The 26,730-nt window shown below is 44.9% G+C and overlaps 1 protein-coding gene across 1 annotated transcript in view; it reads left to right on the forward strand.

Annotated features, from left to right (window-relative positions):
* LOC140465563 (uncharacterized) overlaps positions 1-26,730 on the forward strand; it is a 360,733-nt gene that overhangs the window by 80,661 nt on the left and 253,342 nt on the right. The window contains exon 3 of the mRNA XM_072561104.1: positions 11,168-11,843. Coding sequence (XP_072417205.1) covers positions 11,168-11,843 — 676 coding nt within the window. The remainder of the gene's footprint in view (positions 1-11,167; positions 11,844-26,730) is intronic.

Here is a 26,730-nt window from a genome sequence, read left to right on the forward strand (position 1 = left end):
AATTTCTCTTGATGTTCCTTTTTCCCTCCTGAAGTGGAGAATTCCATGTGAGAATCTGTGTCTGAATTTTCCTTTTTTCCCCAAGCATGTTTTTATGGGATGTTACTATATTGGCATCATTAATTATAAATAGTTACTGTATTCATTATTCTGTGAAGTTATGAGTTATGTTGCTCCAAATTTTTCTAAGACACAAGTGAAGTTAAAGAGTGTTTAAATAAATTGTATTTTGCTGAATGTTGAGTCCTATAATCATTCACATTCCATCTCAAACAGATACTTTCGATTTGCCTTTAAAATAAGAACACTGTTGGGTATCTGCTGTCTGCTTCATATATTTTGAGGAGGTCTGGTCTGGGCCATAACATAACCTTCAGATTCACATTTGGCGATTGTTGCACAGCAAAAACAAACAAACATTCTCTCTGTGCAAAACTGTGAGCATCAAATGGACGGGTGTTGACCCATCACTAAATGTATCAATAATCCATTTGAAATCATCTTTGCGTTCCAAACTGTTTCAGGGAACAAGAGAGATTTCAGAGCTGAATTAGCAAGGAGGCTGTTATGTAACTGTAATATCTCTGTGTTAGTGACCCAGAGTGTCACTACATGATTCTGGACACACATTCACATTTTACTGGAGCATGTACATAGAACATAGAATACTGCAGCGCAGTACTGGCCCTTCGGCCCTCTGTTTCGCCGACCTGTCAAACCAGTCTGAAGCCCATCTAACCTACACTATTCCATGTATGTCCAAATGCTTGTCCAATGATGACTTAAATGTATTTAAAGTTGGAGAATCTACTACCTTTGCAGGCAAAGCATTCCATGCCCTTACTACTCTCTGTAGTGATTTTAAAAGAATAATAATTTAATGAAGATGATTGGGAATTTAAAGCGGGACTAATGGCGACAGTGTAATTATTGTCGATAGCCAATAAAAATCCCTGGTGTCCTAATTGCCCTGAGGGACTGAGATGCCCCATTCTAATCTGGGGAATGCAGATCCCAAACAATGGGGTTGATGTCAACGCTGGGCAGTTCCAGACAAGCGACCCATGTTCACCTCACCCGAAATTCACTGCCAGCTATTAATTATTGATATTAAACAATGTCGCACCAAGTCATCACTCAATTCATATTTGTTGCCCGATAAATTGCACCTTGGGGATAGATAAAAAGAAGAATTGTAAATGTGTGAATAATTTGTTGCTTATATTAAAAATGGTGAACAAAGTAGAACAACAAAGGACAGATCAGATAAGGTGAGTTATGGATCTGGAATTAAGACTGACGGTCACCATCCCTTGGGGAGGGGAAAGGTTGAGGAGGAAGGAAACTCATGGTAAGACCAAATATTGTTCGGGACACTGTGTTGGTACAAGAAATAGAATTTTAAAAAGCTTGTTTATGACTTTTTGGGAGCCCTGGTGGAAATGAGATGGAACTATGTTTTGAACATGGAGGTGTTCATGGGAATAGTGTTCTGCTGCTTGAAGATAAAGGGAAGGTGTGAGGAAGGCAGGCCTAAACAGAGCAGATATTTCCAAGGACCTTGGAAACCATATGTTAGGGGCCCATCAACGTAATAAAGTGAAATTCTGCCTGATGCTTTGAGATGGAAAGTAATACTATCTGAGAAACGGAAATATGGGAGATGGAGTCTCTATAGGAAGAAGTCGATTGTATGAACTTCTCCAGTGTGTAGGAGAGCTAGGAACAGGAATGAACTTCAAAGTTATTTTAATATTTCAGCTCATTGTGAAAGAAACATAATCTCACAGACATCACCAGTGGTGGACACGACGTAGATAAAAACACAGGATGGCGAGACCAGGACAGAAACAATTTTACTGGAATGAAAGTGATTCATAATCTCTCCAAACTTCCCAGTTCTGGAGGCCACACTTGAGGAACAGCTGAAGGATTTCAGACAGTGCACAGAAAACTGTCGAGGGTGAGGGCTGTATCAAGTTGATGGGTCGGATGTAGACAATGTTTTGCCCAGAGGGAAGCGGAACTTGAGAGGAAGTCTGATAAAGATCTTCAAATCATGGAATCTTCAAACATTCTAAATCAACAGAAAAACAAGACAAGGAGTCAAAATAAAATCACACCAATTTGGGGATTGAAGGAAGAAGCAAATACATTTTTTGAGACTTTGTTTAAAATTTTTCTTTTCATTGGCTGTGGCGTGATTGGCTGGGCCAACATGTCTTACCCATTGGATGCGGGGGGCAGCATGGTAGCACAGTGGTTAGCACTGCTTCCTCATAGTGCCAGAGACCTGGGTTCAATTCCCGCCTCAGGCAACTGTCTGTGGAGTTTGCACATTCTCCCCATGTCTGCGTGGGTTTCCTTCAGGTGCTCCAGTTTCTTTACACAGTCCAAAAATGTGCAGGTCAGGTGAATTGGCCATGCTAAATTGCCCATAGTGTTAGGGGCAGGGGTAAATGTATGGGGAATGGGTCTGGGTGGATTGTTTTTTGGAGGGTCGGTGTGGACTTGATGGGCGTAAGGGCCTGTTTCCACATTGTAAGTGATCTGATCTAATCCAACCTAATCTAATCTAATCTAATCTAATCATTCTCCATTAACCAGAGGGCAGTCAATCACATAGTTATAGAACATATAACATAGAAACATACAGCGCAGTACAGGCCCTTTGGTCCTCGATGTTGCGCCGATCCAAGTCCACCTAACCTACACTAGCCCACTATCCTCCATATGCCTATCCAATGCCCGTTTAAATGCCCATAAAGAGGGAGAGTCCACCACTGCTACTGGCAGGGCATTCCATGAACTCACGACTCGTTGAGTAAAGAATCTACCCCTAACATCTGTCCTATACCTACCACCCCTTAATTTAAAGCTATGCCCCCTCGTAATAGCTGACTCCATACGTGGAAAAAGGTTCTCATGGTCAACCCTATCTAAACCCCTAATCATCTTGTACACCTCTATCAAGTCACCCCTAAACCTCCTTTTCTCCAATGAAAACAGCCCCAAGTGCCTCAGCCTTTCCTCATATGATCTTCCTACCATACCAGGCAACATCCTGGTAAACTTCCTCTGCACCCATTCCAGTGCCTCCACATCCTTCCTATAGTATGGCGACCAAAACTGCACACAATACTCCAGATTCGGCCGCACCAGAGTCTTATACAACTGTAACATGACCTCAGGACTCCGGAACTCAATTCCTCTACCAATAAAAGCCAGTACGCCATATGCCTTCTTCACCGCACTATTTACCTGGGTGGCAACTTTCAGAGATCTGTGTACATGGACACCAAGATCACTCTGCTCATCCACACTACCAAGTATCTGACCATTAGCCCAGTACCCCATCTTTTTGTTACTCATACCAAAGTGAATCACCTCACACTTACCCACATTGAACTCTATTTGCCACCTTTCTGCCCAGCTCTGCAGCTTATCTATATCCTGCTGTAACCTGACATATCCTTCCTCACTGTCAACAACTCCACCGACTTTCGTATCATCCGCAAACTTGCTCACCCAACCTTCTAGCCCCTCCTCCAGGTCATTTATAAAAATGACAAACAGCAATGGTCCCAAAAGAGATCCTTGTGGAACACCGCTACTAACTGTACTGCAAGATGAACCTTTACCATCAACTACTACCCTCTGTCTTCTTCCAGCCAGCCAATTCCTAATCCAAACCTCCAACTCACCCTCAATGCCATACCTCCGTATTTTTTGCAGTAGCCTACCATGGGGAACCTTATCGAACGCCTTACTAAAATACATATACACCACATCTACCACTTTACCCTCGTCCACCTCCTTAGTCACCTTCTCAAAGAATTCAATAAGTTTTGTGAGGCACGACCTGCCCTTCACAAAGCCATGCTGACTATCCTTGATCACATTATTCCTATCCAGATGTTTATAAATCCTATCACTTACAATTCTCTCTAAGACTTTGCCCACAACAGAAGTGAGACTCACTGGCCTATAGTTACTCGGGTTATCCCTACTCCCCTTCTTGAACAAGGGAACCACATTTGCTATCTTCCAGTCTTCTGGCACTATTCCTGTAGACAATGAGGACACAAAAGTCAAGGCCAATGGCTCTGCAATCTCCTCCCTTGCTTCCCAGAGAATCCTAGGATAAATGCCATCAGGCCCAGGGGGCTTATCTATTTTCACCCTTTCCAGAATTTCCAACACCTCTTCCCTACATACCTCAAAACCGTCCATTCTAATTAATTGTGACTCAGTATTCACATCGGCAACAATGTCCTGTTCCTGAGTGAATACTGATGAAAAGTATTCATTCAGTGTCTCCCCAATCTCTTCAGCCTCCACACGCAACTTCCCATTACTATCCTTGATTGGACCTATTCCTACCCTAGTCATTCTTTTATTCCTGACATACCTATAGAAAGCCTTTGGGTTTTCCCTAATCCTACGAACTAAGGACTTTTCATGTCCCCTCCTTGCTGCTCTTAGCTCTCTCTTCAGATCCTTCCTGGCTCCCTTATAACTCTCAATCGCCCCAACTGAACCTTCACGCCTCATCTTTACATAGGCCGCCCTCTTCTCTTTAACAAGGGATTCCAATTCCTTATTAAACCACGGCTCCCTCAAACGACCCTTTCCTCCCTGCCTGACAGGTACATATTTATCAAGGACACTCAATAGTTGCTCCTTGAACAAGCTCCACATATCAATTGCGCCCTTGCCTTGAAGCCTACTTTTCCAAACCATACATCCTAAGTCGTGCCTCACCGCATCATAATTTCCCTGCCCCCAGCTATAACTCTTGCCCTGCAGTGCACACTTATCCCTATCCATTACTAGAGTAAAAGTCACCGAATTGTGGTCACTGTCCCCAAAGCGCTCACCTACCTCCAATTCTAAAACCTGGCCTGGTTCGTTACCCAGAACCAAATCCAGTATGGCCTCACCTCTTGTTGGCCTGTCTACATATTGTGTAAGGAAACCCTCCTGCATACATTGGACAAACACCGACCCATCTAACGAACTCGAGATATAGCTTTCCCAGTCAATATCTAGAAAGTTAAAGTCCCCCATAACAACCACCCTATTACTTTCACTCTTCTCCTGAATCATCCTCGCAATCCTTTCTTCTACATCTCTAGGACTATTAGGAGGCCTGTAGAAAACTTCTAACAGGGTGACCTCACCTTTCCTATTTCTAACCTCAGCCCAAACTACCTCAGATGGCGAGTCTTCATCCATTGTCTTTCCACAGCTGTAATACTATCTTTGACAAGCAATGCCACACCTCCCCCTCTTTTACCCCCACCTCTGACCCTACTAAAACATTTAAACCCTGGAGCCTGCAACAGCCAATCCTGTCCCTGTTCTGCCCATGTCTCCGTAATAGCCACAACATCGAAATCCCAGGTACCAACCCACGCTGCAAGTTCACCTACCTTATTTCGTATACTTCTTGCATTGAAGTATACACACTTCAAACCACTTTCCTGTTTACAGGCACCCTCCTTTGAGATTGATGCCATGTTCCTAACCTCCCTACACTCCAAGTCCTACACCCTAAAGCTACAGTCTAGGTTCCCATGCCCCTGCAGACTTAGTTTAAGCCCCCCCCCCGCCCCCCAAGACCACTAGCAAACCTCCCCCCAAGGATACTGGTGCCCTCAGGTTCAGGTGTAGACCATCCTGTTTATAGAGGTCCCACCTTCACCAGAAAGAACCCCAGTTATCCAGAAACCAGAATCCCTTTCTCCTGCACCATCCCTGTAGCCACGCATTTAACTGTTCTCTCTCCCTATTCCTCGACTCTCTATCACGTGGTACGGGTAACAAACCAGAGACAACACCTCTGTTTGTTCTAACCCTGAGCTTCCAACCTAGCTCCCTGAAAGCCTGCCTAACATCCTCAGCCCTCCTCCTACCTATGTCGTTGGTGCCAATGTGGACCACGACTTCGGGCTGCTCCCCCTCCCCCTTAAGGACCCAGAAAACACGATCAGAGACGTTACGTACCCTTGCACCTGGGAGGCAACATACCAAACGTGAGTCTCTCTCGCCCCCACAAAACCGCCTATCTGTGCCTCAGTTATGGGACTGGAGTCACGTATAGCCGTAGACCAAGATGACACAGCACATTTCCTTCCCTAATGGACAATAATGATGTGGAGATGCTGATGTTGGACTGCTGTGGGGAAAGTCAGATGACCCCAGGTTCTAGTCGAACAGATTTATTCAGAATCTCCCGCTTTGGGAGCGCTGCTCCTACATCAGTTGAACAACAGCTTCCTGTTGTGATTTGGAATAAATCTGTTGGATTATAATCTGGTGCCATGTGACTATTGCCTTTGGACAGTAATGAAGAAGATGGGCTTTTCTGACATTCAGAACTTGTTTCCTGTTCAGTATTAGAACCTTAATCAATATTTAACTAAAAATATAATTTCAAACCCCACGTTGATGCCATCCTTGTATTTAAATGCAGATTCCCAAGAAAATATACACTGGTTCTTTTGAGCAATAATCCAGTGATAATAACATTGTAAAGTCACCTCATGGCATCATATGAAATGAAGGGGCTGATAACATTCTGAGTCCGGATTCAATCAGAAGCCAATTCATTGACAGATAGAGGTAACAATGTCCCACAGGTCAATGGGGACGAGGAAGGGGGCTGGTACTAATGAAGTTGTCCTTGCAGCGATTCGATAAACCTCATGAGAACATTGCGTTGTACCACCTCATCGCTAAACCTGTCCCATCAACAGGGAATTAAGGCAACAATTGCAAGCTGTTTGCTCAAATGAGGCGAAAACAGGTTGAGCAATGTTGAAACCTCAGTGTCCCAGTGGATAACTTTTAGGGCATAAGATACATGCTCTGGAAATGAAGGTAATTCAGTGATTTGCCCATCAGCACGAAGGGACAGAATAATTCATAACGAAAATGCATCGACCAATTCAGTTAGTCAGAAAAATATGTTACCTGATGCTGGCGGTCATTGGGGTACCTGGTAAGTGTCTGTAAACCATGAGGTTGCAGAATGACGTACATGAGGTAATTACTGTTCTGTGTGGAATTACTCAACAGCTCGAGCTGCTTCCGTGACCGTGGAAATAGCTCGATATTCTCGAGTGTCATCTGTCTCTTCATGTGGAGCTTGTTGTGCCATCTCTATAAAGGTAGTCAGGAATATCATTACAGTCATCGTGAATGACTTGTGTGAATTAATCTGTTGGCTCAACTGCCTGGATTTCAATTCTGTTCTCTGTTATAACATTTTATACTTTTTTGGGAAGTCATGCACGGTTAAATCAATGGTCCCTGTGTGAACCCATTCTTATTGGCCCCGTTGAGTATATTATCATTTTACCGAGTTCAGGCCCGAACGGGAATACAAACCTGACTGCACTGACCCTCTGGGTTTCTGAAGGACCGTTCGGTCCAGGATGCTTTTCAGAGCAGGGCCGAAATGGACATTTCTTCCAAGTCGTGTTATTGTTGGACTCACTGCTGCTGCCTGAGCTATTCCCCTCCCCAGGAAGCTGCCAATTTGGGGTCATGAGCAAGCTGATATAATGATTTAAATATTATGTAGTAAACATTTAGTATACCAGTTTTCCAGAGTTTGAGAGATTTCGCTTCCTTTATACAATTATTCATCTCGTTTACTGCACATGGCAGACACTCCATTTTCTCACAACTCTTTGAGTAAAGGATTTATTTGAATTCATTCGTGGATTTCTGAGAGACCATCTTTTATTAGTGAAATTCAAACTGGGCGCCCACAATGTCGTCATTATGTTACCCCACATTCCATTTCTAAACACTTTGTTATTTATATTGTCTCTGTTGGTTCATGACTAATGTCTCTCATATGCGCTGAACGGAAACACGTCTAACAAAAATGTCCTAATTTCTGCAATCTCTCCGATATAATTTGAATATGCGACCAGACCAATTTCCATAACCCCACCATCCCAAACCTCTCAAAATATACTCCGGAGACAGCCCTGAGCCGAACTCTTATTTATCTGAATGTAAGTGTAAGGCGCTCTGTTCCAAATGTGGTTCAATCATTCGGCTTGAAGCAGAACACACATTTGTCTTATTTAACCATGGCTTGAAGTGTGTATACTTTAATGCCAGAAGTATACGAAATAAGGTAGGTGAACTCGCAGCGTGGGTTGGTACCTGGGACTTCGATGTTGTGGCTATTACGGAGACATGGCTAGATCAGGGACAGGATTGGCTGTTGCAGGTTCCAGGGTTTAAATGTTTTAGTAGGGTCAGAGGTGGGGGTAAAAGAGGGGGGGGGTGTGGCTTTGCTTGTCAAAGATAGTATTACAGCGGTGGAAAGGAAGATGGACGAAGATTTGCCATCTGAGGTAGTTTGGGTTGAGGTTAGGAATAGGAGAGGTGAGGTCACCCTGTTAGGAATCTTTTACAGGCCTCCTAATAGTCCTAGAATCGTTGAAGAAAGGATTGCGAAGATGATTCAGGAGAAGAGTGACAGTAATAGGGTGATTGTTATGGGAGACTTTAACTTTCCTGATATTGATTGGGAAAGCTATAGCTCAAGTTCATTAGATGGGTCAGTGTTTGTGCAATGTGTGCAGGAGAGTTTCCTGACGCAATATGTAGATAAGCCAACAAGAGTTGAGGCCATACTGGATTTGGTTCTGGGTAACGAACCAGGCCAGGTATTAGAACTAGAGGTAGGTGAGCACTTTGGGGACAGTGACCACAATTCGGTGATTTTTAGTCTAGTGATGGAGAGGGATAAGTGTGTACTACAGGGCAAGAGTTACAGCTGGGGGCAGGGAAATTATGATGCGTTGAGGCATGACTTAGGATGTGTGGATTGGAAAAGTAGATTCCAAGGCAAGAGCGTAATTGATATGTGGAACTTGTTCAAGGAGCAACTATTGAGTGTCCTTGATAAGTACGTACCTATCAGGCAGGGAGGAAAGGGTCGTGTGAGGGAGCCGTGGTTTAATAAGGAGTTGGAATCCCTTGTTAAATGGAAGAGGGCGGCCTTTGTAAAGATGAGGCGTGAAGGTTCAATAGGGGCGATTGAGAGTTATAAGGTAGCCCGGAAGGACCTGAAGAGAGAGCTAAGAGCAGCAAGGAGGGGACATGAAAGGTCCTTAGTTGGTAGGATTAGGGAAAACACTAAGGCTTTCTATAGGTATGTTAGGAATAAAAGAATGACGAGGGAAGGAATAGGTCCAATCAAGGATAGTAATGGGAAGTTGCGTGTGGAGGCTGAAGAGATTGGGGAGGCGCTGAATGAATACTTTTCGTCAGTATTCACTCAGGAACAGGACATTGTTGTCGATATGAATACTGAGGCACGAATAAGTAGAATGGATGGCTTTGAGATATGTAGAGAAGAGGTGTTGGAAATTCTGGCAAGGGTGAAAATAGATAAGTCCCCTGGGCCTGATGGCATTTATCCTAGGATTCTCTGGGAAGCAAGGGAGGAGATTGCAGAGCCATTGGCCTTGATTTTTGTGTCCTCTTTGTCGACAGGAGTAGTGCCAGAGGACTGGAGGCTAGCAAACGTGGTTCCCTTGTTCAAGAAGGGGAGTAGGGATAATCCTAGTAACTATAGGCCAGTGAGTCTCACTTCTTTTGTGGGCAAAGTCTTAGAGAGAATTGTAAGGGATAGGATTTATGCACATCTGGATAAGAATGATGTGATCAAGGATAGTCAGCATGGTTTTGTGAAGGGCAGGTCGTGCCTCACAAACCTTATTGAATTCTTTGAGAAGGTGACTAAGGAGGTAGATGAGGGGAAAGCGGTAGATGTGGTATATATGGATTTTAGTAAGGCGTTTGATAAGGTCCCCCATGGTAGGCTACTGCAGAAAATACAGAGATATGGCATTGAGGGTGAGTTGGAGGTTTGGATTAGGAATTGGCTCTCTGGAAGAAGACAGAGGGTAGTAGTTGATGGCAAAGGTTCATCTTGGAGTGCCGTCACTAGCGGTGTTCCGCAAGGATCTGTTTTGGGACCATTGCTGTTTGTCATTTTTATAAATGACCTGGAGGAAGGGTTAGAAGGTTGGGTGAGCAAGTTTGCGGATGATACGAAAGTCGGAGGAGTTGTAGACAGTGAGGAAGGATATGGCAGGTTACAGCGGGATATAGAGAAGCTGCAGAGCTGGGCAGAAAGGTGGCAAATGGAGTTCAATGTAGCTAAGTGTGAAGTGATTCACTTTGGTAAGAGTAATAAAAAGATGGATTACTGGGCTAATGGTAGACTACTTGGTAGTGTGGAAGAGCAGAGGGATCTTGGTGTCCATGTACACAGATCTCTGAAAGTTGCCACCCAGGTAAATAGTGCAGTGAAGAAGGCATATGGCGTACTGGCTTTTATTGGTAGAGGAATTGAGTTCCGGAGTCCTGAGGTCATGCTGCAGTTGTATAAGACTCTGGTGCGGTCGCATCTGGAATATTGTGTGCAGTTTTGGTCGCCATACTATAGGAAGGATGTGGAGGCACTGGAACGGGTGCAGAGGAAGTTTACCAGGATGTTGCCTGGTATGGTAGGAAGATCCTATGAGGAAAGGCTGAGGCACTTGGGGTTGTTTTCTTTGGAGAAAAGAAGGTTTAGGGGTGATTTGATAGAGGTGTACAAGATGATTAGGGGGTTAGATAGGGTTGACAGTGAGAACCTTTTTCCATGTATGGAGTCAGCTATTACAAGGGGGCATAGCTTTAAATTAAGGGGGGGTAGATATAGGACTGATGTTAGGGGTAGGTTCTTCACTCAGCGAGTCGTAAGTTCATGGAATGCCCTGCCAGTAGCAGTGGTGGACTCTCCCTCTTTATGGGTATTTAAACGGGCATTGGATAGGTATATGGAGGATAGTGGGTTAGTGTAGGTTAGGTGGGCTTTGATCGGCGCAACATCGAGGGCCAAAGGGCCTGTACTGCACTGTATTCTTCTATGTTCTATGTTCTATGTTCTATGAGACTAATGAAATCAAGAACAGACATAATTATAATTTTATTGAAATATTTAACAAAATAATCTATGATTTAACCGTAGCCGGGTCCTCATGCATTTTGTTTTAAATCTCGCCCTTGTAGGCTTGGCTTTAATCGGGAAACTGTCAGTGATATCACATCTCAGTTGTGGTGTGTTCTGCTTCTCTTTGTACAGTTAATGTGTTGGCAATCGTGGTTTTATCGCAGGGAAAGTGTGGCCTTTCTCCATGCATCACTTTGTACCTGGTTGCCATGGCAGCAGCGGATCTATTGGCAATAATCACTAATGTCATACTTCATCGAATCAATGACTATTATTTCCCATTAAATTTCCTGAGTATCACTCCTGTATGCAGTGTTCGTTATGTCTTGCTCCGTGCAGCTATCGACTGTTCTGTCTGGTTCACTGTCTCTTTCACCTTTGACCGATTTGTAGCCATTTGTTACCAGAAGTTGAAAACGAGATATTGTACCAAGAAAACTGCAGCCATGGTTCTCGCAACAACAGGCACTCTGCTCTGTTTAAAAAATATTCCCATCTACTTCAGATTTAAACCTAAAGTGATAATTGATAATGTACCGTTTTTCTGCTCTAATAAGCGAAGTTATTTTACTGACCCGAGATGGATTGGATTTCGGAGGTTTGAAAAGGTTTTAACCCCATTGATACCATTCGGGTTAATTCTGTTCCTCAACATTCTGACAGTCAAACACATTTTCAAGGTCAGTCGAATCCGAAAGGGCCTAAAGTGTCAAAACAAGGCCCTGGACCACAGTGACCCAGAGATGGGAAACAGAAGAAAGTCTGTGATTTTACTCTTCAGCATTTCGGGCAGTTTTATACTTCTTTGGTTAGTGTATATTTTATATATTTTTAATGTCTCTTCTTACCTAGATGAGTATTCCTTCTATATCTTTGAAAATGTTGCCTATATGCTGCGGAATCTTAGCTGCTGCACAAACACATTTATTTACGTGGTGACTCAGGCCAAGTTCAGAGAGCAATTAAAAAGTTCAGTAAAATATTTGGTGACGTCAATTGTTAAATTCTTTATAAAAAGGTGCAAACCGACAGTTTCGGTTTCTTCAGCAGATCAGGGGAAAACTGTCAAATAGAAATTCTGAAAGATGACAGCTGAAGGTACAACCCAATGTCAACAACACTGACCGTCCCAACTTCAGCTCAATCACATCGATTGTCTATTCTTCAAACCTACTCAGGGAAAAAATAATTAAACTCAGTACGGAATCAAATATCCCATTCATTGGAAATGTTGACTCAAGTTATTATTCTCATTTTCGCATTATCGCTACTTCTGTTATTATAAACATGTCTTATTATTAACAGTAGTTATGGTCGTGTAGTGAGGATCGTGATGGCTGTGGATAAGGAAACATAATGTCTTAAATAATGTGAGCTGGGCAAATTACTCATGGGGTACACATCAAGGAGGATTCCCAGGTTCTTGGACAGTCAAACTGACAGTGGAGGAGATTTCTGTTCTCAAGAAATTCAGGGTTGAAACAGTGTCCCAGAGTTAGAATTCACAGAAGCCAATCAAACTGTGGGCTGTGTGGAAAAGAACAGTCCAGTGTTTTTAATCCAGTGTATAATCTAGAGCTATACAACAGCGTGCAAAAAGGAATAAGGTGAAATTATGTAGCTGCTGTAATTACCTCACAACGTACTGAAGCTATCCAGTCAGTGACAGCCAGTTACTTTATTGTCTCAACATTCTTGTCATGTGTGAGTCTGAGAGAATTGAATTGAATTTATTGTCCCATGTACTGAGGCACAGTGAAAAGCTTTGATTTACGAGCAATACAGGCAGATCACAGAGTTAAGTAGCATAGATGAGTAAATAATAGATAAACAGCAGCAAAAACAAAAACACAGGTACAGCTGAATGTTAAGAGTTTGTGAGTTCATTCAGTATTTGATCGAAGTAGGATAGAAACTGTTACGAAACCGGCTGGTGCGTGTGTTCAGGATTCTGTACCTTCTCCCCGATGGTAGAGGTTGTAGAAAAACATTGCCAGGGTGGGATGGATCTTTGAGAATGCTGGCGGCCTTTCCTTGACAGCGGGCCTGGTAGATGGATTGTATAGATGGGAGGTTGGCCTTTGTGATTGTCTGGGCCGGGTTCACCACTCTATGTAACCATCTCCAATCAGGAATGGTACAGTTACCATAGTGATATACCCAGTCAAAATGCTCTTGCTAGCACACCTATAAAAATTGGCAAGGGTATTCACCATCATGCCAAATTTCCTCTGCTGCCTGAGGAAGAAGAGACGTTAAATAGAACATGGAACAGTACAGCACAGAACAGGCCCTTCAGCCCACGATGTTGTGCCGACCATTGATCCCCATGTAAGGTAAACCTAATGTACGAATTCTCAAATGTCTGTGACCATATGCATGTCCAGCAGTCTCTTAAATATCCCCAATGACCTTGCTTCCACAACTGCTGGCGATGCATTCCATGCTCTTTCAACTCTCTGCGTAAAGAACCTGCTTCTGACATTCCCTCTATACTTTCCGCCAAACAGCTTAAAACTATGACCCCTCGTGTTAACAATTTCTGCCCTGGGAAAACGTCTCTGGCTATCGACTCTATCTATGCCTCTCATTATCTTGTACACCTCAATTAGGTCCCCTCTCTTCCTTTTTTCCAATGAAAAAAGGTCTGAGCTCAGTCAACCTCTCTTCATAAGATAAGTCCTCTATTCCAGACAGCATCCTGGTAAACCTCCTCTGAACCCTCTCCAAAGCATCCACATCTCCCCTATAATAGGGCGACCAGAACTGGACGCAGTATTCCAAGTGCGGTCTAACCAAAGTTTTATAGAGCTGCAACAAGATCTCACGGCTCTTAAACTCAATCCCCCTGTTAATGAAAGCCAAAACACCATATGCTTTCTTAACAACCCTGTCCACTTGGGTGGCCATTTTAAGGGATCTATGTACCTGCACACTAAGATCCCCCTGTTCCTCCACACTGCAAAGAATCCTGTCTTTAATCCTGTACTCAACTTTCAATTTCGACCTTCCAAAATGCATCACCTCGCATTTATCCAGGTTGAACTCCATCTCCCACCTCTCAGCCCATCTCTGCATCCTGTCAATGTCCCGCTGCAGCCTACAACAGCCCTCTATACTGTCAATGACACCTCCAACCTTTGTGTCATCTGCAAACTTACTAACCCATCCTTCAATCTCCTCATCCAAGTCATTAATAAAAATTACAAACAGTAGAGTCCCAAGGACAGAGCCCTGTTGAATACCACTCACCACTGACTTCCAGGCAGAATATTTTCCTTCCACTACCACTCGCTGTCTTCTGTCGACCAGCCAATTCTGTACCCAGACAGCTAAATTTCCCTGAATCCCATTCCTCCTGACCTTCTGAATGAGCCTACCATGGGGAACCTTATCAAATGCCTTGCGGAAGTCCATATACACCATATCCACAGCTCGACCCTCATCAACTTTTCTAGTCACATCCCCAAAAATACTCAAGATTTGTGAGGCATGACCTGCCCCTCACAAAGCCGGCTGGCTGCATTTAATCAAGCCATGCTTTTCCAGATGGTCATAAATCCTATCCTTCAGAATCCTTTCGAACACCTTGCAGACGACAGATGTGAGACTGACTGGTCTGTAATTGCCAGGGATTTCCCTATTTCCTTTCTTGAAGAGAGGAATTACATTTGCCTCTCTCCAGTCCTCAGGTACGACTCCAGTGGAGAGCGAGGTAGAAAAGATCTTCACAAGTGGTGAAGCAATCACATTTCTCACTTCCCAAAGCAGTCGAGGACAAATCTGGTCCTGGCCTGGTGACTTGTCAATCTTAATGTTTGACAAAATTTTCAGCACATCAGCTTCCTCAATCTCTATCCATTTCAGCATGCTTACCTGCTCCTCAATGGTTTCATTCACTACAAGGTCCTTTTTCTTTAGTATAAAGGCAGAAGCAAAAAACTCATTTATGGGTTCCCCTACCTCCTCAGACTCTATACTCAAATTCCCTTTGCTATCCCCGATCGGCCCTACTCTTTCTTTGATCATTCTCTTATTCCTCACATACGTGTAAAATGCCTTTGGATTCTCCCTAATCCTTCCTGCCAAGTCTTTTTTGTGCCCCCTCCTGGCTCTACTCAGACCATTTTTGAGCTCCTTCCTCACCTGCCTGTAATCCTCCAGAGCTGAACAAGACCCTTGCTTCCTCCACCTGATGTAAGCTGCCTTCTTTCTTTTGATGAGAAGCTCCACTGCTCTCGTCATCAAAGGTTCCTTTATCTTACCCCTTCTTGCCTGTCTCGGAGGGACATATTTATTCATCACTTGCAACAACTGTTCCTTAAACAGTCTCCACATGTCTATAGTGTCCTTTCCATGGAACAATTGCTCCCAGTCCATGCTTCCCAACTCACGTCTGATCGCATCATAGTTTCCTTTTCCCCAAATTAAGTATCCTCTCATTGTGCTGGTCCTTTGTAACTAGTGTGTCCACATGAAAAGTCCAAGGAAGCTTGTTGTGGAAGACCACTCCAAGGAGCTTGATACTCTCCACTCGTTCCACCTCTGTGCTGTTAATGTGTAGGGTGGAATGAGGAACATCCTGCCAAAAGCCAATAATGAATTCCTTGGTTTTGCTGGCATTGAGAGCTAGGTTGTTCTCAGTGCACCATTTTTCCAGGTCTTCCACCTTCCGTCTATAGTCTGTTTCGTTGCCATCTGAGATTCGACCGAATATGGTGGTGTCATCAGCGAACTTGTGAATAGTGTTAGTCTGGTATTTGGTGATGCAGTCAAAGCTATACAGTGAGTACAGTAAGGGGCCAAGTGTACACCTCTGGGGGGCTCCAGTGTTGAGTGTTAGTGAGGATGAAATATTGTCCCCAATCTTCACGGATTGTGGCCTGTGGGTCAGGAAACTGAGGTTCCAGTTGCAGAGAGTGGGGCTTAGTCTGAGTTCACTAAGTTTAGTAATCAGTCTGAAGGGGACAATAGTGTTGAAGGCTGGACTGTAGGCAATGAGTAGGATTCTTATGTACCTGTTCTTGGGGTGAAGATGTTCTAGGCAGGAGTGAAGGGCAAATGATTATGGCATCTGACATGGATCTGTTGGTCTGAAAGGCAAATTGGAGTGGGTCAAGAGTAGTGGGGAGGCTGGAGTTGATTAATACCATGACCAGCCTTTCAAAGCACTTCATGACCACCGAAGTTAGGGCCACTGGGCGGGAGTCATTGAGACAGGCTGCATGAGCCTTCTTCGGCACAGGGATGATGTCGGCCTGTTGGAACAGTCAGGGAGAGTGGCCTGCTGCAGGAAGAGGTTGAAGATGTACATGAAGACCTCTGCGAGTTGATCTGCACATGCTCTGAGTGCACGGCCTGGTACTCCATCTGGTCCCATCGCTTTCCTTGGATTCACACAAAGGAAAACTGATCTGACCTCTGATCCAGTGACTGTTGGGCTAGATTCGTCAGGACTTTTCAGAATAGGTATTAACTCTCTGCTGAAATTCTGCTCAAAGCGAGCACAGAAGGCATTGAGACGATCCGGGAGGGATGTGTCATTGTCTGCTATCTTGCACTGTCTCTTTTTAGAACCTGTGATGTCATTCAGTCCTTGCCATAGTTGCCGGGTGTCTGGGTCTCTAGTTTGAAGCGGTATTGGTCCTTGGCTGTCTTAATGCGTCTGTTAAGGTCATACTTGGATTCTTTATATTTAAGTGGATCTCCTGATCTGCTTGGACTCTTGTGAAAAACAGGATCTCACAAAGAGACTTAGATAATGTTACGATGTGTTACTCTAAATCCTCTGCGAAGGAAAACTAAAACATTCAGAAAAACTCACCTCACCTCGCAATCTGTTAAATGCGAGAGTGAAGGAAAGAAAACCGCTTGATTTCCACAGCTTAAAGAAAATAACAGTTTATTTTTTCTAATTCTAAACAAAAACTTTTAACAAACCCAAGCTCCCTTTGTTCTTCAGTAATCACTGTCTGATCCCAACTCTATAAAAATACTACTGCAATAACACAATTCTTAAACATTAAATCAACTTAATCTCTCAAAATCCATCCAGTTCCTCTGGTGTCTTCCTTCTGTTCTGAATCTGCTGCTTCCTTCTGTCCATCCCAATTTGCTGTATTCCTCTGTCCTTCCAAATTTACTGCTTTCTCCCTGGGCTGTTGTCTTTGAGGATTTTTCTCTTTTCCGACCAGTGCCTTTGTATAAAATTCCTTGGTCTCTGTAATAGATGGGGCCTTCTGGGAGATTTCATTTGAAGCTTTGAGAACCTGCTTCAGATGAAATGCACTCTCTGGTTTAATCAGCAGTTCCCTCTCATTAATGTTCAAAATGTCCTTCCTTCCCATGTCCCCAACATCGTACCCTCTCATTGGTCTGATGTCGTCAATACTATAAAATTTAAATTCAATTGTTTTTTTGCATCCTGGGCATAATTATTAATTGGTTAAATTCAAATTCAGTTACCTTAACATCAAAACACCTCCCCCCCAAGCTGATTGATACATATTATCAATGTCGAGCTCTCTCTTCACCCGTCACAGACACATGTGATGTTACAATCTCTTAGCTCAGAAAGGACAACTCTCTTTTAAAGTGACCACACACTCTTTCGACTTGGTAACAAGAATAACAACACCATCACCCACAGGTCGATGATCAGTTTCCATCAGAATTTGGGTCTCAGTGCTCTCTGCTTTCACAGTTGGCAATATGTGGAGGTGTCGTTGTTAAGGAGAAAGTGAGGACTGCAGATCAGAGCTGAAAATGTGTTGCTGGAAAAGCGCAGCAGGTCAGGCAGGATCCAAGGAGCAGGAGAATCGATGTTTCAGGCATGAGCCCTTCTTCAGGAATGAGGAAAGTGTGTCCAGCAGGCTAAGATAAAAGGTAGGGAGGAGGGACTTGGGGGAGGGGTGTTGGAAATGCGATAGGTGGAAGGAGGTCAAGGTGAGGATGATAGGCCGAAGTGGGGGTGGGGGCGGAGAGGTCAGGAAGAAGATTGCAGGTTAGGAAGGCAGTGCTGAGTTCGAGGGATTTTACTAAGACAAGGTGGGGGGAGGGGAAATGAGGAAACTGGAGAAATCTGAGTTCATCCCTTGTGGTTGGAGGGTTCCTCGGCGGAAGATGAGGCACTCTTCCTCCAACCGTCGTGTTGCTATGGTCTGGCGATGGAGGAGTCCAAGGACCTGCATGTCCTTGGTGGAGTGGGAGGGGGAGTTGAAGTGTTGAGCTACGGGGTGGTTGGGTTGGTTGGTCCGGGTGTCCCAGAGGTGTTCTCTGAAACGTTCCGCAAGTAGGCGGCCTGTCTCCCCAATATAGAGGAGGCCACATCAGGTGCAGCGGATGCAATAAATGATTTATGTGGAGGTGCAGGTGAATTTGTGGCGGATATGGAAGGATCCCTTGGGGCCTTGGAGGGAAGTAAGGGGGGAGGTGTGGGCGCAAGTTTTGCATTTCTTGCGGTTGCAGGGGAAGGTGCCGGGAGTGGAGGTTGGGTTGGTGGGGGGTGTGGATCTGACGAGGGAGTCACGGAGGGAGTGGTCTTTTCAGAATGCTGATAGGGCAGGGAAGGGAAATAAATCCCCGGTGATGGGGTCCGTTTGGAGGTGGCGGAAATGATGGCGGATGATACGCTGCATATGGAGGTTGGTGGGTGGTAGGTGAGGACCAGTTCTGGTGGCAGTTGGAGGGGCGGGGCTTAAGGGCGGAGGAGCGGGAAGTGGAGGAGATGCGGTGGAGGGCATCGTCAATCATGTCTGGGGAGAAATTGCTGTCTTTGAAGAAGGAGGCCATCTGGGTTGTTCGGTATTGGAACTGGTCCTCCTGGGAGCAGATGCGGCAGAGATGAAGGAATTGGGAATATGGAATGGCGTTTTTACAGGGGGCAAGGTGAGAGGAGGTGTAGTCTAGGTAGCTGTGGGAGTTGGTCAGTTTATAGTAAATGTTGGTGTTGACTCGGTAGCCCGAGATAGAAATGGAAAGGTCTAGGAAGGGGAGGGAGGAGTCTGAGATGGTCCAGGTGAATTTGAGGTCAGGGTGGAAGGTGTTGGTAAAGTGGGTGAATTGTTCAACCTCATCGTGGGAGCACGAGGCAGCACCGATTCAGTCATCGATGTAGCGGAGGAAAAGGTGGGGGGTGGTGCCAGTGTAGCTGCAGAAGATGGACTGTTCCACATATCCTACGAAGAGGCAGGCATAGCTGGGGCCCATGTGGGTGCCCATGGCCACTCCTTTGGCTTGGAGGAAGTGGGAGGATTGGAAAGAGAAGTTGTTCAGGGTGAGGACCTGTTCAGTCAGTCGAAGGAGGGTGTCAGTGGAAGGATACTGGTTGGTACGGCGGGAAAGGAAGAAGCGGAGGGCTTTAAGTCCTTCGTGATGGGGGATGGAGGTGTGCAGGAACTGGATGTCCATGGTGAAGATAAGGCATTGGGGACTGGGGAAGTGAAAATCATGGAGGAGGTGGAGGGCGTGGGTGGTGTCCCGAACATAGGTGTCGTTGTTAGCCCGGGATGGGAAAAGGCCAAAGTTACACAATATCAGCCGATAGTCCAATAGGTTTAATTGAAATCCCAAGTGTTTGAAGAGTTACCCTGTTGTCAGGTGCAGTGAGATGTAAGCACACAGGCACACCATTTATAACCAGAGAGATTAATGACCAGAGAGAACAAAAGATCAGACAAATGGGGTGAGTGATGTGTCGAGAGGCTGAATAATGGACATCTGCATTTGATCAAGGGCATCACGCCCTGTAAGAAAAATATCAACAGGTGGGTAACAAGCAGAAGGCTGACCGATGTACCCATTAAATGAGGTAGAGAGATAATTAACAAATAATGTGATGCTGGAGACGAGTAAGATAACTGGAATAACACAATAAGTAGGAGAATCTCATGTGAATGTTTTAAGCAATGTGGTAAGTCATTCAAAACTGTACAAGTTAATTTACTCAGATTAAACAATTTATGAAGATACTGGTGTCAAAATAGACAGTAAGGAAGATTTTACAAATACAGAGCAGTCTGGTAGTATCATGTGTATCGCAACATAAAGCCAGGACCACAGTTGAGGCTGTCTTCATGGGTACATAATCTTAGCTGTCAGTCTCTGCTCAGCGATTCTATGTTGTTGTGTAAATCGAAGTTCTCAGCTGAGGGCTCAATTTCTGCCCCACGGACAAAATGTCTGCCCCACTGGTCTCGTGTTAGACACAGAGGAATTCATAAGGCAAATGAGGTTTAGGGAGTTCTTCAACAACCCGAAAGATGTCAGCAGTGAGCCCAGTGAGGGAACCAATGAACCGGAACAGTTGGTGGAGAGATCCATAGTGCAGCCACTAAAGAAGAAAGAGTTGAATTGGACCCCTGCAGAAGGCCCTCTGCTCTAGGCTCGCCATGTCTGCTCAATCAGCCCGGAGATGTGGGAAAGCCAGATTCATCACCTGCACTCACAAGGCAGTGCAGAATGTCACCGACGCACAACACAACGCCATCCATGCTCTCATGGCCAGACGCAACATTGTTATCAAACCAGCAGACAAAGGAGGAACCACCATCATACATAATAGAATGGATTACTCCACAGAAGCATACCGACCAGTGTACACCCAGGAACACACAGACAACTAGCTACTGAACCAACCAAAGAACACACCCATCAACTCAATGAGCTGATCAAGACCTTAGACCAAGATCTTCAGAGAATCCTCTACACTCTCGTCCTTCATACTTCTCACATCCTGAGACCTCTCCTGTCATCTGAAAATACACAAAGCCAACACACCTGGTCAGCCAGTTGGATCAGGCAATGGGACACTCTGTGAGACCCTTTCTGGTGATGCTGAGGCCATCTTGAAACCCATTGTATGATGAACTTCCAGCTTCTGTCATGACACGATAGAGTTCCGAGAGAAATTCACCACCCACAGACCAGTGATACCAGGAACATTCCTCATCCTAATGGACGTTTCGGCACTCTGAACCAGCATCCCATACGGCAACGGCATTGCTGCAACAGCTCAGTACGCAACACCATTAACTGCTAATTTCCAGACCCATCTTACAACTCATCTGCTTCATCCTCGATCACAGCACCCTCACCTTCGATAACCAGTTCTTTCACCAGACACACGGAACAGCCAATAGAGGTCGGATCTGCACCCCAATATGCTAATATTTACAGGCACAAGTTCTAGTGAGAATTCTTGGCTGCACAGGACCTCCACACAATGCTGTCCACCAGCTACATCGATGACATTTTCTTCCTATGGACTCATGGTAAGGAATACCGAAAGGGCTACACAGTGATATCAGCAAGATTCATCACAACCATCAGACTGACCATGAAGTGCTCTTCACAACTGGGACTGTTTTTAGATGCCCGTATATCCAGAAAGGACAAACCCCTCAGGACTTCACTCGACCACAAGCCCATGGGTTCGGCATTTCTCCAGCTTCTACCCTCAGGGTGTTAAAGAAGCAATTCCCTACAGACAGGCCATACACATGCATAGCATATGAACAGATGAGGAGAAACGTTGGATAAAGGTTTAAAAGGACACCCTCAGTACCATGAGACACAAAGCTCAACTCATTGATTGCCAGTTCCGACTTGCCAAAACGAAAATGACCTCCTCAGAAGACAGACATAGAATACATCACATCGAGTACCTTTCATCATCCAGTACATCCCCAGAGTGGAGAAGCTCCACCATGTGTATATCACAGCCTTCAACATGTCATCAATGACAACGAGCATCTTGTCAAAGCCATCCCTACACTGCCACTTCTCATCTTTAAACACCCACAAAACCTCAAACAGACTATCGTTCACCTCAAACTACCCAGCTTTCAGGAGAACATCGAACAAAACACCACACGACCCTGTCATAGCAACCACTGCAAAACATGTCAGATCTTCAACATGGCTTGTACCATCACACGTGTTAACACCACCGCCACGTACACTGCAAGTACTCATGTGTCTCAGTCAATGTTGTCTATCTCTCACGTGTAGACAAGGTGCCCCTTCATCAAGTGGTTGTGTACTCTGAAAGCCAGTGCTTCCAATTAAACCTGTTGGACTAGAACCTGGTGTTGTGTGATTTTTAACTTTGTACACCCCAGTCCAACACCAGCATCTTCAAATCAAAACAAGGGTACAGTATCCTTAAGAAAAGGAGCAGCTTTGTGACACATCCCCCTTAAAAAAAATCTATCTCCAAAAATCTGAAAAAAAACTGGATCGTAGCTGAAACACACAGACACACAGTAGGAACTACACCCCTGCAAACATACACAGGCACCTACAAATTCAGGCCGGGCCACACCCCCCACTGAACACCTCTGTGTCTCATTCGAGTCTCGATAACGCATCAGCAATCCCGTTTTCGTGACCTGCCACCTGCACAATTGTCAAATGGAAAGGCTGCAACAACAAGCTCCATTGAAACAGTCTGAACTTCTCCACAAATGGCAATGGGTGATGATCAGTGAATAAGATTATCTCAGATACATTGCTGATATAGACACTGAAATGTTATAATGGCAACACCAAGCTCAAAGTCTCTTTATCCACCATTGAATATTTCTGTTGAACGTTCAACTTCCTGGAAAAATACCCAATGGGTCTTTCTATTCCCCATCGCCCTCCTGCAGGAGCACCGCACCGACACCCACATCACTGACATCGATAGGCACCTTCAAAGGCTTCACGTAAACAGGTGTGGCCAACACTGGGGCAGTGACTAACACAGAATTGAGGCTGGCAAATGCCTGAAACTTACCCTTTATTTAACAACTCAGTGAATGGGTGATCTACACTGCTGCAATCCGATACAATCCACTCAAACCCAGGAATGGTCGTGCTGCTCCTCTTGTCAATGCTGTGGGAAATTTCCCAATTACTTTTGTTTTCACATCCCGTGGGGCCATTTGTCCATGTCCAACAACATGGCCCAGGAAGGTGACATGGATTTTGGCAAATTCACCTTTCGCTCGGATTACCACCAAGCCTGCCTTCTGAAGTCAATCGAACAAGTCGAATAAAACTGGAAATGTTCCTTCCATGAGTGACTAAAAATCACCAGGTCACCACGGCAGGTTGGTGTCGAGGAGAAATGGGCAGAAATGCACCAGATTGTGTTGCCGGGAGCACACAGACAGGAAGTGTTACAGGGAGCATCAGGAGGCGGTCACCTTGGTGTGAGGAAGACTCAGGCTAAGGTCCAAAATCATTTCTATTTGCCTGGACTGCACAAGGATGTAAACAAATTTTGCCATAGCTGTCATTCTTGCCAAATGGTAGGGAAGCCACAGTTGGTAATAAAACCAGCAACTTTGTTGCTAATTCCTGCATTCGAAGAATTTTTGACATGGGTTATCATTGATTGTGTAGGTCCTCTTCCTAAAACTAAAAGTGGGAACCAGTGCTTTCTTACCATAATGGGTGTGTCCACCAGATTTCCGGAGGCAATTCCATTGTGGAGTATTTCGGCCAAAAGGGTGGGAGAGGAGTTAGCAGCTTTTTTTTATGGAGTACGGGCTACCCAGAGAGATTCAGTCAGACCAAGAGTCTAATTTTACTATTAGCCTGTTTAAAGAAGTCATGGACAACTTAGACATACAGCACTTTAAAAAAAGTGCATACCATACTGAATCCCAGGGAGCTTTGGAAAGGTGGCTTCAGACCATGAAGACCATGTTAAGAGCATACTGTCAGCCAGGGCTCCCTGATTGGAACAGGTTAACATCCTCAATCAGGGAACTCCTATTCGATGAGATCCACCTGGCTGACCTTGTTACAATCACTCCACTCCCTAGAACCCAAATTAGGGCCTCAGTTTTCTATTATATTTATTAATGACTGACAGTAATCCCTCAGTCATCCTCTTGTTTTTAAAGCTTACAAAAAGATATCAAAATATTCAGGTTTGAGATGAAGGCCAATGAACCTGGTGTTGTGTGATTTTTAATTTTGTACACACCAGTCCAACACTGGGACCTCCAATCATGTCCTGTTTGTGTCTGTGCTGGAGATTTTAATAAGCTATCCTGAATTACCCACCCATGAATTAAACACATTGATTAGGACTTTGGATCCAGTCCTTCAGAGTTCCCTACGCGCCCTCATCCCACATATTTCTCATGTAGGTAACTTCTACTGCCTTCCAAAGGTACATAAAGCCAACACACCAGGACGTCCCATCGTATCGGGCAATGGGACCCTGTGTGAGAATCTGTCTAGCTCTGTTGAAGGCATCTTGAAACCCATTGTAAAGGAGATCCCTAGCTCCTGTCGTGACACTACGGATTTCTTACAGAAACTCAGCATCCACGGACCAGTGGAACCGGGAACATTCCTCATCACAATGGACATTTCCGCACTCTACACCAGCATCCCCCAGAAGGATGACATCACGGCAGCAGCCTCAGTACTCAACACCAACAACTGCTCATCTCCGAGCACCATCCTCGAACTCATCCACTTTATCATCGATCACAACGTCTTCACCTTTGACAACCAGTTCTTCATCCAGACACATGGAACAGTCATGGGAACCAAATTTGCACCCCAATATGCCAACATCTTCATGCACAGGTTCGAACAAGACTTCTTTTCTATGCAGAATCTCCAACCAACATTGTACACCAGGTACATTGACGACATTTCCTTCCTCTGGACCCACGTCGAGGAGTCACTGATAAAACTACACAGTGACATCAACAAGTTTCATCCCACCATCAAACTCACCATGGACTATTCTTGACTATCTGTCTCATTCTTGGACACATGCATCTCCATCAAGGATGGGCACCTCAGCACCATACTCTACCGCAAACCCATAGACAACCTCACAATGCTACACTTCTCCAGCTTCCACCCAAAACATATTAAAACAGCCATTCCCTATGGACAAGCCCTACGCAAACATCGGATTTGCTCAGATGAGGAAGAACGTGACGGTCACCTGGAAGTACTCAGGGATGCCCTCACAATAACAGGGTACGATGCTCAACTCATCGACCACCAGTTCCGACGTGCCACAGCAAGGAGCCGTAATGACCTCCTCAGGAGACAGACACGTGCTGCAACTGACAGGGTACCCTTCGTTGTTCAGTACTTCCCAGGAGCTGAAAAACTACGCCATGTTCTTCGTGACCTGCAACACATTATCAATGAGGATGAGCACCTCACCAAAACCTTCCCCACACCTCCACTACTTGCCTTTAAACAACCGCCAAACCTCAAACAGATCATTGTTTGTAGCAAACTGCCTGGCTCTCAGGACAATTCCATACAACCCTGTCATGGTGGACGTTGCAAGACGTGTCAGATTGTGGACATAGATACCACTATTTCGTGTGGGAACACCTCCCACCTTGTACATGGCAGGTACTCATGTGACTCAGCCAACGTTGTCTATCTTATACGTTGCAGGCAAAGGTGCCCTGGGGTATGGTACATTGGGGAAACCGAGCAAAGGCTACGACAACGGATGAATGGGCACCACACAACAATCAACAGACAGGAGGGTTCCCTCCTAGTTGGGGAACACTTCAGTGGTCCAGGACATTCGACCTCGGACCTTCGAGTGACCATCCTCCAAGGTGGACTTCAGGACAGGCAGCAGCGAAAAGTGGCCGAGCAGAGGCTGATAGCTAAGTTCGGTCCCCATAGGGAGGGCATCAACCGGGACATTGGGTTCATGGCACATTACAGGTGACCACCATTGCACTATGCACACAAACACAGATATTCCTACGCACAAACACCACACACACACACACTTTCTCACACTCACAACTCCAAACCCAGACAGACACACACAGACAGACAGACAAAGACCCACATGCACACATATATTTTGTGGGGTGAATTTGTACTTGCAGAGTTACATTGTACTTTGCTCAAAAACTGCATGAATTAACGTAAAACTCAACGTTATCTCACTTTTTAAATTAGAATAATTCTAAACATCATGGTATAGACAGAGAACACAGGGGGCCAAAACCTTCAACATATTGTCTAGCTAACACCATTGTTAACAGCTAACCTGAGAATGCAACTTTTAAAAAATGTTTTGTGATTTACACATGAAAGGAGTGAAAAGTTCACTGTATTCGAACAGATGAAAGACTCAACAGACAATCCAGGTGTGTTTCAATGTATTTCAGATACATCACACTGTAAATATTTGCTATAAATTCTGTGCCTTACAATTGTGTCCTCCACAATCACCTGATGAAGGAGCGACGCTCCGAAAGCTAGTGCTTCCAATTAAACCTGTTGGACGAGAACCTGGTGTTGTGTGATTTTTAACTTTGTACACCCCAGTCCAACACAGGGACCTCCAGACCATGTCCTGTTTGTGTCTGTGCTGGAGATTTTAATAACCTATCCTGAGTTCTGCACTCTTCTCTCTTCCTTTGATTCGGGTTCTCGAATTTGCCCTATAACTGAGCTCCCACCCCCCACCCCCCCACCCCACTAACTTACAGCATGGTGACAAACAGTGTGGAGTCCATTTAGCGGAATCCTACACACTGGCAGTAGTGGAGAGCTGAAGATTTCTTCAGGCTCAGCTTTAAGGAGGCTGCTGGTGCAGACAGACCACAACTGAAAGAGCTGAACTTTAGAGAACCAGACAGAATAACCTTGTGACAAGATTCTACAAGGTGAAAACAACAGCTGAGGATTAA

The sequence above is a fragment of the Chiloscyllium punctatum genome, chromosome 42 (assembly GCF_047496795.1).
Source record: "Chiloscyllium punctatum isolate Juve2018m chromosome 42, sChiPun1.3, whole genome shotgun sequence".
Taxonomy (NCBI): domain Eukaryota; kingdom Metazoa; phylum Chordata; class Chondrichthyes; order Orectolobiformes; family Hemiscylliidae; genus Chiloscyllium; species Chiloscyllium punctatum.